General features: G+C 44.6%; 1 protein-coding gene across 3 annotated transcripts in view; it reads left to right on the forward strand.

The window, feature by feature from the left end:
• The window catches only part of golim4a (golgi integral membrane protein 4a), a 215,393-nt gene that overhangs the window by 32,840 nt on the left and 164,601 nt on the right, over positions 1 to 17,952 (forward strand). For 2 of the 3 annotated variants that reach the window (XM_072474426.1, XM_072474429.1), the window contains exon 2: positions 16,446 to 16,520. In XM_072474426.1, the coding sequence (XP_072330527.1) occupies positions 16,446 to 16,520 (75 nt within the window). The remainder of the gene's footprint in view (positions 1 to 16,445; positions 16,521 to 17,952) is intronic. The other variant, XM_072474428.1, reaches the window with a different exon arrangement.

The following is a 17,952-nucleotide window of genomic DNA, read 5'->3' on the forward strand; positions in this document are numbered from 1 at the left end:
AGAATATCCGCTGCTGGCCAGTGACAGGGCCTCCACCGCCTCCGCAAAACATGCAGTGGTGGGGTTTTTCCAGCCCTGCCCAATGTCTTTGCCCAGTACGTGCTAGCTAGCTAACGTTTGGAAATGGGTGTACTAGATATTAAATCCCATCTCTGGTTGCTATTTGTGGTAAACAGGAAATGATCAATTGGTTTTGCTAAATTTCATGAAACTAACCAATTATTATTTTCATTAGAAAATGGGATATTAAAAATGTTCACCACTATATGGAGAGTAACTGTGTTGAGAAATTCTAAATTATAACTCGAGCTGTTTCGAGCAGATCTCAAGCTTGTAAATATAGCCCTCAAATAATTGCTTTGAAAGGTTGTTGATGAGAAAACTGCAATAGTATTTAGCAGTCAAAATAAAAGGTTTTAGTTTATGCAGAGAGTACAGTGATTTAAGAAGTATGTTACACTTATACAGGATTGAGTACATTATTAAAAATATGTAGATTGTTTCTTGCTTAATGTACATAAATACGGTATCACAAAACCAGTTTCAACTTGGATCGTCACAATGTAACATTTGCAGCTATGCCACTGTGAGAGTATGACTGCTCCCTTTCTTTTTCTGCAAAAAAACCCAAAGTTCATGAACAACTTGTTTTGTGGGCCCCTATCTTCTGAATAGTGATACTAATTGTCAGATCTGCACTCAGAAATTCACCCATCTCGATGTTGCTGATCATTTCTTTCAAGGTCTTCTGAGACTGCACTGCAAAATGCACAGTGCAGCATCCATCGGGGAATTCTGTTAGGGTGAAGTTAAGACGGGGGTAGACAGGACATGCGCCCTTTTTGGAACCCTGGCTGCTGTCTGGTAAGTTTAAAGGTTCAGTTTGAATGTTAGTGAATGGGTGGATGAGTAGGTGAATGGGTGAGGTGGATAAGTGGATTAGGTGGAGGTGGGTAAGTGGATTGGGTGGAGATGGGTAAGTGGATTGGGTGGAGATGGGTAAGTGGATTGGGTGGAGGTGGGTGATTGTTAGGTGGGTAAATTGGTGAGGTTGGTGGGTGGATGAGGTTGGTAGGTGGGTAAATGGGCAGGTAGGTAAGGGTAAGTGGATCGTCAGGTCAGGCCAGGGTGTTAGTCAGATTGGTGCCAGGTTGTTAGTTGGATCGGGTCAGGACGGTAGTTGGGTAGCCGGGCCAAGGAGGGAGTTGGGTTGGGCCATGGGTTAGCTGTGTCTGGTTGGGTTGGGGCATTAGGTTGGGTCAGGAAGATATTTTTGAGGGCAGCACGGTGGCGCATTGGTTAGCACAACTGCCTCACGGCGCCAAGGTCCTAGGTTCGATCCCGGCTCTGGGTCACTGTCCGTGTGGAGATTGCACATTCTCCTGTATTTGCGCGAGTGTCACCCCACAATCCAAAGATGTGCAGGGTAGGTGGATTGGCCACGCTAAATTGCCCCTCAATTGGACAATATGAATTGGGTACTCTAAATTTACGTTAAAAAAAGGAAGGTATTTTTGTGGTTGGGGTGCTTGGGCAGGGAGGGGAAATGGGTTGGGGGAGTGGTCGGAATGGGGAGGTAGTCAGATCGGGGAGAGGGGTATCAGAGGAGTAGTCAGATCTAGTCGGGGGATGGTTGGTTGGTGGGGGGAGGGTAGTTGGGTTAGGTCGGGGGGCATAGTCAGGTCAGATTGGGAGGGTAGTTGGATTGGTGGGGGGGAGGGGCAGAGGGTGTGAATGGGAGAGTCCGTTATTTAGTTACCCAGGTGTTAGAGCAGGTTCTAATCTGTCTATCGTTTTCATGGTTATTTACCATGGAACTGTTCAAAGTCTAACTCAAAGTTGGAGACATTTACAAATTGTTCCAGGGTGCAGTGGAATTGCCAATTAAAGGTTGTGTCAAGTATGTGCAGCTAACAGGAATCAGAGATTTTATTGCTTGAAAATTAACTCCACTGTCAATTCTACATCATTTCTCTCTTTGGGCATTTCAAATTTACAGCCAGCTTACTGGACGGTATAGGTTAGATTTTCAACTTGCCATCAATGTCCAAAAAAACTAGTGTGGATTGGTCGCCCGTCATGCAAACTGATTCTTCTTTGATTTCAGTGAAAATTGGTGGATTCTATTTTGAGTGAACTGGTGATTCTGTGGTGATGTAAGTACTTGGAGGTTAATTAAAGGACCATCTTGATGCAAAGAGCTTGGGAGAAGTGGTGGTGTAATGGGAATGTCACTGGCCTAGTAATCCAGGGGCCCAGGGTAATGCTCTGGGGACAGGTTTGAACCCTACCACGGCAGCAGGTGGAATTTAAATTCAATTAATAAATATGATACTAAAAGCTAGTCTTGGTAATAGTGACCATAAAATTATCGTTGATTGTCGTAAAAATATAGTTCAATGATGTCCTTCGGGAAGGAAATCTGCCATCCTTAACTGGTCCAGTCTACATGGCCTCCAGATCCACAGCAATGTGGTTGACTCTTAAATGCCCTCTGAAATGTGCTACAGAAATCAGACCAGATCCCAACATAGAACATAGAACGATACAGCGCAGTACAGGCCCTTCGGCCCACGATGTTGCACCAAAACAAAAGCCATCTAACCTACACTATGCCATTATCATCCATATGTTGATCCAATAAACTTTTAAATGCCCTCAATGTTGGCAAGTTCACTACTGTAGCAGGTAGGGCATTCCACGGCCTCACTACTCTTTGCGTAAAGAACCTACCTCTGACCTCTGTCCTATATCTATTACCCCTCAGTTTAAAGTTATGTCCCCTCGTGCCAGCCATTTCCATCCGCGGGAGAAGGCTCTCACTGTCCACCCTATCCAACCCCCTGATCATTTTGTATGCCTCTATTAAGTCTCCTCTTAACCTTCTTCTCTCCAACGAAAACAACCTCAAGTCCATCAGCCTTTCCTCATAAGATTTTCCCTCCATACCAGGCAACATCCTGGTAAATCTCCTCTGCACCCGCTCCAAAGCCTCCACGTCCTTCCTATAATGCGGTGACCAGAACTGTACGCAATGCTCCAAATGCGGCCGTACCAGAGTTCTGTACAGCTGCAACATGACCTCCTGACTCCGGAACTCAATCCCTCTACCAATAAAGGCCAACACTCCATAGGCCTTCTTCACAACCCTATCAACCTGGGTGGCAACTTTCAGGGATCTATGTACATGGACACCTAGATCCCTCTGCTCATCCACACTTCCAAGAACTTTACCATTAGCGTAAAGAACCTACCTCTGACCTTTGTCCTATATCTATTACCCCTCGGTTTAAAGTAGGTTCTTAGCCAACAGTGGCTAAGATACTGGACCAGAACTGCAATGTTTTTTTTTTGTATTTTTAAGACTGTGCAGAAAGACCAATTCGCTCCAGGAGTGATTGCATGAGAAATAGGATTTGGTTATTTTTTATAAACATAACTTTTTATTGGGCAAAAGAAAAACAATATTTAAACTTTTAAACTTTGAACCTAACAAGAACAGCTTACGTGGATTTCTTAACCTCAACACAATTTCCCATTAAGTAGCACGTAAAATGAACTTACAACTCTGTGGTCCACTTACACAGGCAGGCAAAAATGATACTTGCATTTACAGAACATATTCCTGCTGTTAGTGAAGTTTCTTCAGACCTCTTACAGGTGGGATATGGGGGGAGGGATCTTGTAGAGGAGGCGTGGACATTGTTGGGTGGGTGGTGGCAGGGGGTGGTCGGGGAGGGATTGCCCTTGGATGGTATATACCATGGCCCTGGTGTGGTGGACCTCAAGATGGGCCAAGGCGAAAACAGTTGCCCCCTTGGCTCACCGCGAGCTCCACCATGCCAGGGCCATGTTGGGAGAGACCACAAGTGATCCATGCCCACTTGATTCCCGACTGCGGGGATCAGAGAATCACAGAAGGCTGTAGCATAGGGCGGCGGGCCTGCTGAATGGATGCAAATAGCTTATTAATATGTATTTGCATGTTCATCTGGTGTGCTGCGTGGACCTCATTCCTGCCCCGAGAGGGTGGGGGGGGGGGTCAGTGCCTGGCCTCAATCCCGACTTGTGCCTGACTCCCAATTCTCCATCCCAGGGGTCCCGAGATGGGAGAATCCCGCCCACTGTCTTTACTTTTGATCTTCCCTTATCTGAACTAGCGTTTTCATAAAGTAACATAGAACATAGAAAAATACAGCACAGAACAGGCCCTTCGGCCCACGATTTTGTGCCGAACCTTTGTCCTAGATTAATCATAGATTATCATAGAATTTACAGTGCAGAAGGAGGCCATTCGGCCCATCGACTCTGCACCGGCTCTTGGAAAGAGCACCCTACCCAAGGTCAACCCCTCCACCCTATCCCCATAACCCAGTAACCCCACCCAACACTAAGGGCAATTTTGGACACTAAGGGCAATTTATCATGGCCAATCCACCTAACCTGCATATCTTTGGACTGTGGGAGGAAACCGGAGCACCCGGAGGAAACCCACGCACACACGGGGAGGATGTGCAGACTCCGCACAGACAGTGACCCAAGCCAAAATCGAACCTGGGACCCTAGAGCTGTGAAGCAATTGTGCTATCCACAATGCTACCGTGCTGCCCTTAAGAACAAATTATTTTACACTATTGCATTCTACCGTAATCCATGTACCTATCCAATAGCTGCTTGAAGGTCCCTAATGTTTCCGACTCAACTACTTTCACAGGCAGGGCATTCCATGTCCCCACTACTCTCTGGGTAAAGAACCTACCTCTGACATCCCCCCTATATCTTCCACCATTCACCTTAAATTTATGTCCCCTTGTAATGGTTTGTTCCACCCAGGGAAAAGGTCTCTGACTATCTATCTATTCCCCTGATCATCTTATAAATCTCTATCAAGTCGCCCCTCCTTTTCCGTTCTGATGAGAAAAGGCCTAGCACCCTCAACCTTTCCTCATAAGACCTACTCTCCATTCCAGGCAACTTCCTGGTAAATCTCCTTTGCACCTTTTCCAAAGCTTCCACATCCTTCCTAAAATGAGGCGACCAGAACTGTACACAGTACTCCAAATGTGGCCTTACCAAAGTTTTGTACAGCTGCATCATCACCTCTCGGCTCTTAAATTCAATCCCTCTGTTAATGAACGCTAGCACACCATAGGCCTTCTTCACAGCTCTATCCACTTGAGTGGCAACATTCAAAGATGTATGAACATAGACCCCGAGATCTCTCTGCTCCTCCACATTGCCAAGAACTCTACCGTTAACCCTGTATTCCGCATTCATATTTGTCCTTCCAAAATGGACAACCTCACACTTTTCAGGGTTAAACTCCATCTGCCACTTCTCAGCCCAGCTCTGCATCCTATCTATGTCTCTTTGCAGCCGACAACAGCCTTCCTCACTATCCACAACTCCACCAATCTTCATATCGTCTGCAAATTTACTGACACACCCTTCAACTCCCTCATCCAAGTCATTAATGAAAATCACAAACAGCAGAGGACCCAGAACTGATCCCTGCGGTACGCCACTGGTAACTGGGATCCAGGCTGGATATTTGCCATCCACCACCACTCTCTGACTTCTATCGGTTAGCCAGTTCGTTATCCAACTGGCCAAATTTCCCACTATCCCATGCCTCCTTACTTTCTGCATAAGCCTACCATGGGGAACTTTATCAAATGCCTTACTAAAATCCATGTACACTACATCCACTGCTTTACCTTCATCCACATGCTTGGTCACCTCCTCAAAGAATTCAATAAGATTTGTAAGGCAAGACCTACCCCTCACAAATCTGTGCTGACCATCCCTAATCAAGCAGTGTCTTTCCAGATGCTCAGAAATCCTATCCTTCAATACCCTTTCCATTACTTTGCCTACCACCGAAGTAAGACTGGCCGGGACTCACCGGTATCCAGCGGGGCGGGCCGTACCAGCGCCGAGGAGTGACGTGAACCACTCCGGCGTTGGGCCGCCCGGAAGATGAGGAATCCTCCGCACCTTCAGGGGCTAGGCCAGCGCTGGAGGATGTGGTGCCGCGCCAACCGTCACCGAAGGACCTCCGCCGGCCGGCGCGAGTTGGCGCATGCGTGGGAGCACCAGCGTGTTCCGGTGCATGCACAGAACCGCTGCCGTGATCCCAGCGCATGCGCAGGGATTTCTTCTCCGTGCCAGCCATCGCGGAGCTTCACAGCGGCCGGCGCGGAGGGAAAGAGTGCCCCATGGCACAGTCTCGCCTGCGGATCGGTGGACGCCGATCGCGAGCCAGGCCACCGTGGGCAGATCCCCCCCCCCCCCGAGGACTCCGCAGGCTGCCCGCAGAGCCAGGTCCCGCTGGTAAGGACCTTGCGTAATTTACGGTGGCGTGACTGGCCGTGAATCCCACCCACTGAACTGGACTAGCCATACAAATACTATGGTTACAAGAGCAGGTCAAAGGCTGGGAACTCTGCAGAGCCTAATTCATCTCCTGTCTTCGCAAAGCCTGTCCATCATCTACAAGGTTCAAGTCAGTAGTGTGATGGTGTACTCTTTACTTGCCTGGATGAGTGCAGTTCCAACAACACTCAAGAAGTGCGACACCATCCAGGACCAAGCAACCCACTTGATTGGCACCCCATCCACCACCTGCAACATCGACTCCCTCCACCCTCAAGACACCGTTGCAGCAGTGTATATCTTCTACAAGATGCTGTGCACAACTCACCTGAGCTAAAGCACCTTCCAAATCAGCAACCTCTACCGCCTATATAAGGACAAGGGCAGCAGATGCATGAGAACAACACCACCTGCAACTTCCTTTCTAAGCCAAACACCATTCTGACTTGGAACTATATTACTGCTCCCTCAGTGCTGCTGGGTCAAAATCCTGGAACAAACCGTACCCCCCTCCCCACCCTGCCCTCCAACAGCACTGTGGATATACCTGCCCCATGTGAATTGCAGGGATTCAAGGAAGTCCGGACCGCTTGATGTATTTAGTAAGTTGGTTCAACGTTGACTGCAACATGGTGCAGTGAGACTAGAAACAGGCTTCTGACACAGGGGATGGTCCAACACTGATTTATTGAACTTCCTGATTGCTGTACATAGTCTGCTGTGAGTTGACACTCTATCAATCTAACTGATAACCTCCTACTGGCTTTACCAGACTAACTCTCTACCTCATGGTGATAGTGCTCACTGACTTGTGCACTTTTACTGTCTCAGTAGCTGTGTCCTGTAGAGAGAGGGAGAGTATTAATGCTCTGTGTGCTTTATAGTGGTGGTGTCCTGTCTGGTGATTGGTTGTTATGTGTCGTGTGTGTTCATTGGTTATCCTGTGTGTCAATCACTGCCTGTCTGCATCTCATTATATACGTGAGTGGATATTATGACATCTCTCTTTTTTGAAGTAAATTTTGGACCGTGGCGATATATATACATGCATGATTATATACAAGTGGTGAGTGAATGAACATATGTACATGGGAAGGTGTCTATCGTGCAGATACAGAGCAACTGAGCAAAATTTACAAGATTTAAGTCTAGAGATTCAGTCTTTGTGGCAGGTGACAAATTCTTGTCGATCGCCTCAGAGATGGAGGGGGGGACGCCGGCACTGTCAAATATGTTGACAGATTCTGAGTCAGACCTTCTGGGTAAATTAAAATAATTCCACTGATGAAATGCTGATCAGAACATATCCCTAACTTTCACGCCTGCTCTAAACATCTGTCTTTAGGTTTTATAAACCAACCGTGCCACTTCACCCCAAACAAGGATTTGCTGATTCTACATCCTTAAAGCATCCAGTTCAAATACTAATGAGGGCTAGCATATCCATGAGGAATGGAAGGGAATGCAAGAAAGAATCTCTGGGTGCAGGTACTTAAGTGATAAGCTTATATCTTTGGGTACAGATACTTCATTGATGAGCCTGTGAGGATGGGAAAAAAAGTAAATGCAAACAAGGTGCTAGTTACAGCAGATAATTAGGAAAGCTAATAGAATGCTTTAATTTATTTTGAGGGAAATGCAATGCAAAAGTAAGGAGGTTATGTTTCAGTTGTAAAAGGCACTAGTGAGACCACATTTGGAGTAGTGTGTACAGTATTGGTCACCTTAATTAAGGAAGGATGTAAATGCTTTAGAAGCAGTTGAGAGAAGGTTTATCAGACTAATACCTGAAATGGGAGGATTGTCTTCTGAGGAAAGCTTGGACAGGTTAGGCTTGTATCCGCTGAAGTTTAGAAGAGTAAGAGGTGACTTGATTAAAACATATACGATCCTGCTGGGTTTTGACAGGTTGAACATGGAAAGGATATTTTGCCTTGTGGGAGAATCTAGAAGAAGGGGGTCACCGTTTAAAAAAACACTGCCCATTTAAAATGGAGATGAGATGATTTCTCTCAGAGGGTCATGCGTCTTTGGAACTCTCTTCCTGAAAAGTTGGTGGAAGCAGTGTCTTTGAATACTTTTAAGACAGAGGTGGTTAGATTCTTGGTGTGCAAGGGTTATTGGTGGTAGGGAGTTGCAGATTTGAGATTGCTATCAGATCAGCCATGATCTTATTAAATGATGGCAGTAAGAAGTTTTACAACACCAGGTTAAAGTCCAACAGGTTCGTTTCGATGTCACTAGCTTACGGAGCGCTGCTCCTTCCTCAGGTGAATCCGAATTTCCAGCAGCACTCCGAAAGCTAATGACATCGAAATAAACCTGTTGGACTTTAACCTGGTGTTGTAAAACTTCTTACTGTGCTCACCCCAGTCCAACGCCGGCATCTCCACATCATTATTAAATGATGGAGGAGGCTCAAGGGGCTGAAAGGCCCACTGCTCCTTGTCCATATGTTCAATGGTACATTGGATAAAAATGAAGTGAGAGATGCCATTAAGTTGGATTTTGGAAGGGCAGCATGTGGCGCAGTGGATAGCACTGGGACTGTGGCACTGAGGACCCAGGTTCGAATCCCGGCCCTGGGTCACTGTCCGTGTGGAGTTTGCACATTCTCCCCATGTCTGCGTGGGTTTCACCCCCACAACCCAAAGATGTGCAGGTTAGGTGGATTGGCTACGCTAAATTGCCCCTGAATTGGAAAGAATTGGGTACTCAAAATTTTTTTAAAAAGTTGGATTTGGAGAAAATACATGGTAAAGGATAGATTGGCTGATGAAGTCTAAAACCGCAGAAAGTGATAGTGCATTGTAATGACAGTCAAAATTGAATGTCATGCTATGTTAACCGCCATATTTTGAAACCTGAAGCCGTGGAAATTTCTTTGGAAAATAATTCACTTTTAACTCTCTATTATACAGTTGTTTTCAGACTATGGCAGCAAATGGTTAACTTGGAGGTGATCATTCTTACAAATTGGGTTCTGTTTTAAATCTGTTTATTTGTGTTTGATGCAAATAGTCTCAAGACATCCACATGCAGTTTAGAAATTGCCTTTAGGTATATCTGAAACTGAAATGAAAGTATAGTGATAAACAATACTTCACATACTTCAGCCTAAAGAAGCACCTGACCACAAAACTGTCAATCAAGAAAGATCAAAGACACAATGGAAAAGCTTGAATAAAGGAGCACTTGATGAGAGTTGTTCACTGCTCATCCAAGTCTTCCATAACCGATTAATGCCTTGGTGAGGCGTTGAGGGTAATTTCCAACTGCAACGGAGACTTAAATAGAAAATTGTGTGGCAAGTAGAACGGATGCTGATTTATTAGTAACAGTTTCCCTCCCCGACTGAAGTTGTAATGTGGCTTTAGGATGAGCTTTTTTTCATGGAATCCTACACTGTAGGAGGAGGCCATTCGTCCCATTGAGTCTGCACTGACCCTCAAAGTACACTTTATTTAGACCCATTCCCCTGCCCTACCCCCATAATCCACCTAACCTGCACATCTTTGGACACTAAGGGCAATGTAGCATGGCCAATCTGCATCCCATCTAATATACAAATGAAGGCAACTGTTAAATGGGGCACTCTTGCACCTGAGTTGAAGGTTCTGGATTCTAGTCCCATTCCAGAACTTGAGCACAAAACTCCTGTGCTGAGGAAGTGCTATACTGTTGGAAGTGTTGTCTTTCAGAAGAGATATTAAACTAAGGCCCCATTTTCTCCCTTACATGGCACTATTTTAAAGAACAGCAGAAGACTTATCCCTGGTGTCTAATCAATATGTATCCCTCAATCAACATCACAAACACAGATTATCTGCTCATTATCACATTGCTGTTTGTAAGAGCCTGCTGTGTGAAAATTGGCTATCATGTTTCTTACATTGCAACAGTGACTACGCTTGAAACTAGTTAATTGGCTGTAAAGTGCGTTGACACTGGTAGTTATGAAAGGTACTTTACAAACGTGCACCTTTCCTTTTGTTCTACAACACAAAATATTATTTAGCTCATTTAGTTTTGTTTACAGTCTGGAAATACAATATCTAAAATTCTTTAAAAGATTCATAATTTATGAACCTCTACCAATCAGAGTCCACTTGCTAACCACTCAGCACTCTTCTCATGCAGTAAACATTGTTACCTTCACGTTTGGTAATCTTGCATCTGTCCTGATGGGTGCAAGACAAAAAGCTTTGACAGCGAGCCTCTTTTTTTTCAGCAAGATTCATGATTTAATTAATTGTTGTTTAAATGTCACTGAGACTTCAACCCAACCGTTTCCCATGCTACTACAATAACAATATTTCCCTAAAGATTTAGTTGATTGAATTTTTTTTGTAAATTCATTGGCCCCAAAGTTCCTAAGTCCCAACCCTCCAGTTTATATATAGTAGAGGACTAGACATCCTGTCTGAATTCCTGGCAATAGAATCATTTTATCGGTAGGGTAAGAACTCGATGTCACATCAGTAATAGTCACCTCAACCTAACCTGATGACCACCTATCTTAACTACCAATTCGGGGTCATCCAAGACCCAGTCGGGCCTTAGAAAAACATCCTTTTTTCATTCTTCAGCTCCCACTGTACAATAGAGAAGACAATTCATTTCCTGTAGATCCTGAGTTCTTCTTGTTATGTTGTCTTCATGGTGAGCCTTGATATCATTCCCCATCTTGAAATGATTGCCATTATAAAAATTAAGATGAACATTGGCTCAGACTCTGTAGAAAGTATTTAATAATAATAATCTTTATTAGTGTCACGAGTAGGCTTACATTAACACTGCAATGAAGTTACTGTGAAAAGCCCCTAGTCGCCACACTCCGGCGCCTTTTCGGATATACAGAGGGAGAATTCAGAATGCCCAAATTACCTAGCAGCACGTCTTTCTGGCCTTGTGGGAGGAAACCGGTGCACCCAGAGAAAACCCACACAGACACTGGGAGATCGTGGAGACTCCGCACAGACAGTGACCCAAGTGGAAATCGAACCTGGGACTCTGGCACTGTGAAGCAAAAGTGCTAACCACTCTGTGCCGCCGGAAATCATCAGATACTTGTCTGTAGTACTTGTAGTTAAAACAGTATTTGAATGTCTTATTTAAACATTGAAATCCAGTTGCTTTCAAATTGCTTCACGTTTTTCATTATGTAGGATGGCCGAGCTTGACTGAAGAGACATTGATCTCTCTATGATTGGATTAGGGAACTGATCTTTGTTTATTACTTTTTACTATTTCAAGCTTCATTATCAAAATATCCTTCACATTCGTACTCTGAATTTTGGATGTTAGCCAGTCATTTGCAGAGCTTTTTATAAAATGACAGGTTAATGCAACATAGGAGCAACAATTAAATTATTATTAACGTATTCAGCTATCTGTCAAGTAAAGGCTCACTCATCAGGGGGACTATTAGTCAGCATTTTTCTGTCCGCTAGACAATCAGTTAACGCATGTATGGCAGTAAAGTGCTGTTAGTATGAGTCCTATGCATCAAACCCTTTTGGGAATAAGCAATTACTCTGCCATCAAAAGATTCGGGTTGAGGACTGTCATTTCGATAGATGCATAGATCTGGGATTTTAGATTAGAAAATAGTTTTTACAATCTGGTTATTTTGTTGCAGAGCCTCTGGAGACATGGGTTTATTATGACTGATGTCTTTGGGTGTAATAGGGAAAAAACACCCCAAAGATTGATGGCAAGGATTGATTAGTAATCCTGCTCCAGCACTATATGACAAATCTACTTGGATAAATCATGCATTGGAAAGTGGGGGGATGAGGGTGCAGGAAGAATGATATACCCATTGGGATTAAATTTAATAATTACAGTGATCTTCTCCAAAGATTATTTATTTGGGGCTGGTTGACCTGCTGTATTGGAGTCTGAATTCAATGTCATAGAGAAGTGATGCTATACTGACCTACATAAGCACCCTGTATAAATTTATTGTCATACAAAACCACAATCAGTGTAATTGCTGCAGATTCTGGGAAGGAAATTACTGTGCTAAAAGGTATTATTGTGAGCACTCATGAAAAAGGTTACATGAACTAATGATGTGTAAGGGCAGAAATAAATGCCTCCAGCTGTGGGTGTTATTGTAATTCTCTGGAAATGATGTAAATTCTCTCAAGCCATTTTCGTTCTTCAGCTAATAGACAAAATATGACTCCAGCATATGATGTAAGCCCTAATCTACACATTGCATTTGTCAAAAGTTTCCAGGTGCTGAGAACAAGGAGACAGCCTATTTAAAAAAAAAACAGCAGTTAGAAAAACAGCTGCTCCTCTGAGTTAGTGGATCCCTGCAGAACTATATAAATAAACAATCTTAATCCTTTAATTGAAACTGCCTGGATCTGTCAATCAGAAAGCTGGTAAAAGACAACAGCCTGTGAAATTGAATATAAAAAATGCAGTTCAAAACCTCTAGGCATACAAACAGGCTAGAAAAAGTTGGAGGGCAATGAAATGGACTGTAAAAAAGCACTTCAAAGGTTTCCACCACATTAAAGGAAATACTTTTACCTTCGTCACACAGATCTTAGAACTTGGCATACTGACAGACTGTTTAAAAGGATTTGCTGTACAAATGGAAACGTTTTATTATCACTGAACTGTATTTTTGAGATACTGACAGACTGTTTAAAGGGTTGAAAGGCTGCAGATAGGAAGGGCAGTTAAACGATCCCCATCCCCGGAAAGACCCCTGACCTGAGCCCCTCCAGGACAGCACAGGCCCCCCTGATCCCCACCTCCCATAAAGGAGTCCGCTCTGTACCCTGAAGGTAATTGTAGAGAGGGATCTTACCCCCTTGCCACCCCTCGGACTGCAAGGTGCTAGATTGACACTGCCAAGAGACGGTGCCTGAAGGAGGGATGAAATCGGGGTGGGGTGGGGGACTGAAGGGAGGGATTGGAGTCTCTGAGGAGTGGAACATGGCAGAGACACTATGTCCTGCCTCTCTCAGGTCCAGGCGTGCAATTGAATGACATTGAAAACCCAGTTGAGGGTGAAATTATTTCTAAGTGTCATTGAATGGCACATGCCATCGGGAATCACTACTGTCTTCCCCCTGGTGGGAGCACTTAGTCTCCGATCGGGAGAATTGTGCCCTTGTACTCCAGAACTAGCTACGCCCCCTATGTTCCAGTACAGTTACAACACTGGCATCTAACCGATGATGTGGAAAATTGCCCAGCTATGTCCTGTCCACAAAATGCAGGATACATCCATTCCATCAACGACCAGTCCATCAGTCTACTCTTGATCATCAGCAAAGTGAAAGAATATGTGACTGACAGTTGCACTTACCTACCAGTAATCTGTTTACTAATGCACGGTTTGGTTTCTGCCAGCGTCACTTGGCTCCAGACCTCATGACATCCTTGCTCCAAACATGAACAAAAGAATTGAATTCCTAAGGTGAGGTGAGAGTGACAGTTCTTGAGATCAAGGCAACCTTTGAGTCATTAACATCAAGAAGACACAACAAAATTGAAGTCAATGGGAATAAAGGAAGATTATTATGGATGTTGGAGGCCAATCACCCATAAAAATGAAATGAAATGAAAATTGCTTATTGTCACAAGTAGGCTTCAAATGAAGTTACTGTGAAGAGCCCCTAGTCGCCACATTCCGGCGCCTGTTCGGGGAGGCTGTTACGGGAATTGAACCGTGCTGCTGGCATTCCTTGGTCTGCTTTAAAAGCCAGCGATTTAGCCCTGTGCTAAACCAGCCCCACTAAGTCATCACTAGGAGTTCGTCAGGATAGTGTCCTAGGTCCAACCATCTTCAGCTGCTTCATCAGTGACCTTTCCTGCAACATTTTAGAAGTGGAGATGTTTCTTATGATTGCACAGTGTTCAGCACTATTTGAAACTCCCAAGATACTGAAGCAGTCCATGCTTTTATGCAACAAGAACTGTACCTTTTGTTTGGGCTGATAAGTGGTCACAAAAGTGGCAGGTAATGACCAAAAGAGAATCTTACCCTCTCCCCATGACATTCAACATCATTACATTTGATAATTAAATCTGCACCACCAACATCCTGGGGCCACAAGTGATCAGAAACTTAACTGAACACACCATATAAATGCTGTGACTACAAGAACAAGTCAAAGGCTGAGAATTCTGCAGAGACTAACGTTCATTCTGACTTTGCAAGCTTGTCCCCATCTTACAAGGCTTAAGTCAGGATTGGCATGGCATCTCCACTTGCCTGGATGAGTGCAACTGCAATATTCATGAAGTTCGACATGACCCAGGCCAAAGCAGCCCGCTTGATTGGCACCCGAGTAACTGCTCAAGGGCAATTAGAATTGGATAATGAATGCTAGCCTTTCCAGATATGCTCACATTCTGTGAATAATTAAAATTTAAAACTTGCCATTTTGAAGATATGAATTGAGAAATTCTGAGTTTGTTTTGGATTGTGTACATGTCTACTTTATCTTGTAAACTTGGAACAGAGGGACAGGAAATTGGGAGGGAACTTGTTTCCATTGGATTTCCATTCTGTATTTGTGCTCACACCAAATTTTGTGGGGACAAGGGCGGTGTTCGGGGAATTCTGCCTCATCCCGTAACCCAGAAATATTTTGCAGCATTGTTGCTGATGGGATCATAGGTGTAGTCAGAAATCTCAACATTACTTCTGTTTTCTGGCTGCATTAAGTACATCTGCCTGAAGCTTATGGGAACCATAAGTGGGTAACACGATGTCATAGAACATGCAGTGCAGAAGGAGGCCATTTGGCCCATCGAGTCTGCACCGACCCACTTAAGACCTCACTTCCACCCCATCCCCGTAACCCACTAACCCCTCCTAATCTTTTTGGACGCTTAAGGGCAATTTAGCAAGGCCAATCCACCTAACATGCACGTCTTTGGACTGTGGGAGGAAACCGGAGCACCCGGAAGAAACCCACACAGACACAGGGAGAACGTGCAGACTCCGCACAGACAGTGACCCAGCAGGGAATCGAACCTGTGACCCTGGCGCTGTGAAGCCACAGTGCGTTCCGCTTGTGCTACCGTGCTGTCATACTCAATTAGGGATCTATTCCAGACAGATCGCTAACCAGTGGAGTAGGAGCCTAGAAGCGAGGAAACAACCAGCAGGAAAATAGGGGGCAGTCGGTTCAGATTCTCCCCCACCCTCCTCCCTTGCAAGCCATTACTTAGACTTCCTTTCAGATCCTCCACGCCCTTCCAATGGGTGTCCCAAGTATTTTAATATCCCTTTGCTGGGATATGGGACCATATTGTAACAATACCAGACTGCTGAGCATAATTTCTAGATGGTCGGGTGCAAATGCGTGGACACTATCCAAATGTGCCTCATTAATGTGCTTTATTACCCGAACAGGCACCGGAATGTGGCGACTAGGGGATTTTCGCGGTAACTTAATTGCAATGTTACTGTAAGCCGACTTGTGACAATAAAGATTATTATTATTATACCCTCATCTATGGTTCAGAAAGTTGCTTGATTTTAAGAGTTGAAATTGCTGTCCATTAGTTCTTTCTTGTGGTTAATTTAATTACTCTTATTAAGGAACTATTGCATTACAAAAGTTTTATTTGGAAACTGCATATAGGGGCGAAAGAAAATTTGCCAAAATGATTATCACCACTGAAATCCATCATGCTTTTATACACAGTTGCTTTCGACGTCACATATTAATAAAATAAATTAATGTCTGTTACTTCAGCAGTACATCGAGGGAAAGGATTTCCTGTAATTGCTGTACAGTTGTGATATATACAGTTGCCAATAGTGTAATAAACTTAAAAAAGTGAAACAATTTTCTTTCAAGCCTATAAATGGGTAATTTAAAGATTGTCAGATTTTTAATATTTTGAATTTGCCAATGTCCTTTCCAAAATGTGGAATGGTTGATGAAACAAAATTAGTGTTACTTTCACCATTTGCAGACTTGTTAGAGAGAACCATTTTGGGCATGTGTAAAGTCTGAGATCCGAATAGAAGATGAATACTTGACCATATGAGCTTACCTTGAACTACTGGTTATTTCTTACAGTTGTTTATGAACACAGATCGAGATTAGAAAAATCACTTCAAAAAGAAAGAAATGAACACAAAAAAGGTAAAGAAGGTAAGGAAACATTCAGTCATACTATCATTTCATTTGTTTCATTTGTCCATTTACCTTTCACGTACATGTGCTTTGGGCCATGATTGCAAGCATGGTTTTTTTTCTGGTGTGGCCTTTCAGGCTAGTTGGGTGGACTACGGTCTGGCACAATCTTTCTGTGCGTGTTTATCTCTTGATCTCAACATTGGTGGCAGTGAAGTGTTTTAGAATTTTTTTTTACTTGAAAGACATTGAGGTAATAATTAATGCTGTGCAGTGGTGCAAGTCAGGCGATATGGATCAGCCGACTGTTATACACAGCAGCTGAAGTTCAGTTCCATTTCAGTCAATGGAATTAAATAACAGGCATTGTGTACAACAGGTGGCCAATCTGATACCAGTTGCTTTATACCATTGGCTGAGACAAAGTTTACCCTGTTAAAAAATTGAAAGCCACTGTTGTCACTGTCTTCACCTCAGAGGCCAAGAATCCACTGTTGTAGGATTCTGCAGTTCTAAAAATATGTTGAAAAATTAATATTTTGCAGAATTTAATATACATAAAGAGTAGGTAGTGGGAGGATAGCAATGAGTACTAAAATCTTCTGGTCACGTGAATGCTCACAGTGGCCATGACTGGATATCTATCTAATGATTGAGATTATGGTGGTACTGGAGGAGGAGAGGGAATATAAATGCAGCAGGTTTACAAAAATAGAACAATATGGCAGGATTTAGAAGATGCAGGCAGATCAAGGAGATTTTAACTTCCCTTTGTTCCACAATATTGTTCCCGCAGCGAAAGTGAATCATCCACAATGGTGAATGTCCCCATGGTCCTCAATTGTAATTTTGCAAGGATTTCCTTGAAACTCCGCATCTTTGGGGGCCGAGCCCGAACATTGAGGGGCTAGGCCGACGCCGGAGGAATTTCCGCCCCGCCAGCTGGCGGAAACGGCCTTTGTTGCCCCACCAGCTGACGCGGAAATGACATCCCCAGGCGGCGCATGTGCGGGAGCGTCAGCGGCCGCTGACAGTTTCCCACGCATGCGCAGTGGAGGGAGTCTCTTCCGCCTCCGCCATGGTGAAGACCGTGGCAGAGGCAGAAGGGAACGAGTGCCCCCACGGCACAGGCCCGCCAGCGGATCGGTGGGCCCCGATCGCAGGCCAGGCCACCGTGGGGGCACCCCCCTGGGCCAAATCGCCCTGCGCCCCCCCCCAGGACCCCGGAGCCCGCCCGCGCCGCCTTGTCCCGCCGTTCAAAAGGTGGTTTAATCCACGCCGGCGGGACAGGCAATTTATCGGCGGGACTTAGGCCCATACGGGCCGGAGAATCGAGCGGGGGGGGGCCCGCCAACTGGCGCGGACCGATTCCCGCCCCCGCCGAATATCCGGTACCGGAGACTTCGGCAACCGGCGGGGGTGGGATTCACGGCAGCCCCCGGCGATTCTC

The sequence above is a fragment of the Scyliorhinus torazame genome, chromosome 14, assembly GCF_047496885.1.
Source record: "Scyliorhinus torazame isolate Kashiwa2021f chromosome 14, sScyTor2.1, whole genome shotgun sequence".
In the NCBI taxonomy this organism is placed as follows: domain Eukaryota; kingdom Metazoa; phylum Chordata; class Chondrichthyes; order Carcharhiniformes; family Scyliorhinidae; genus Scyliorhinus; species Scyliorhinus torazame.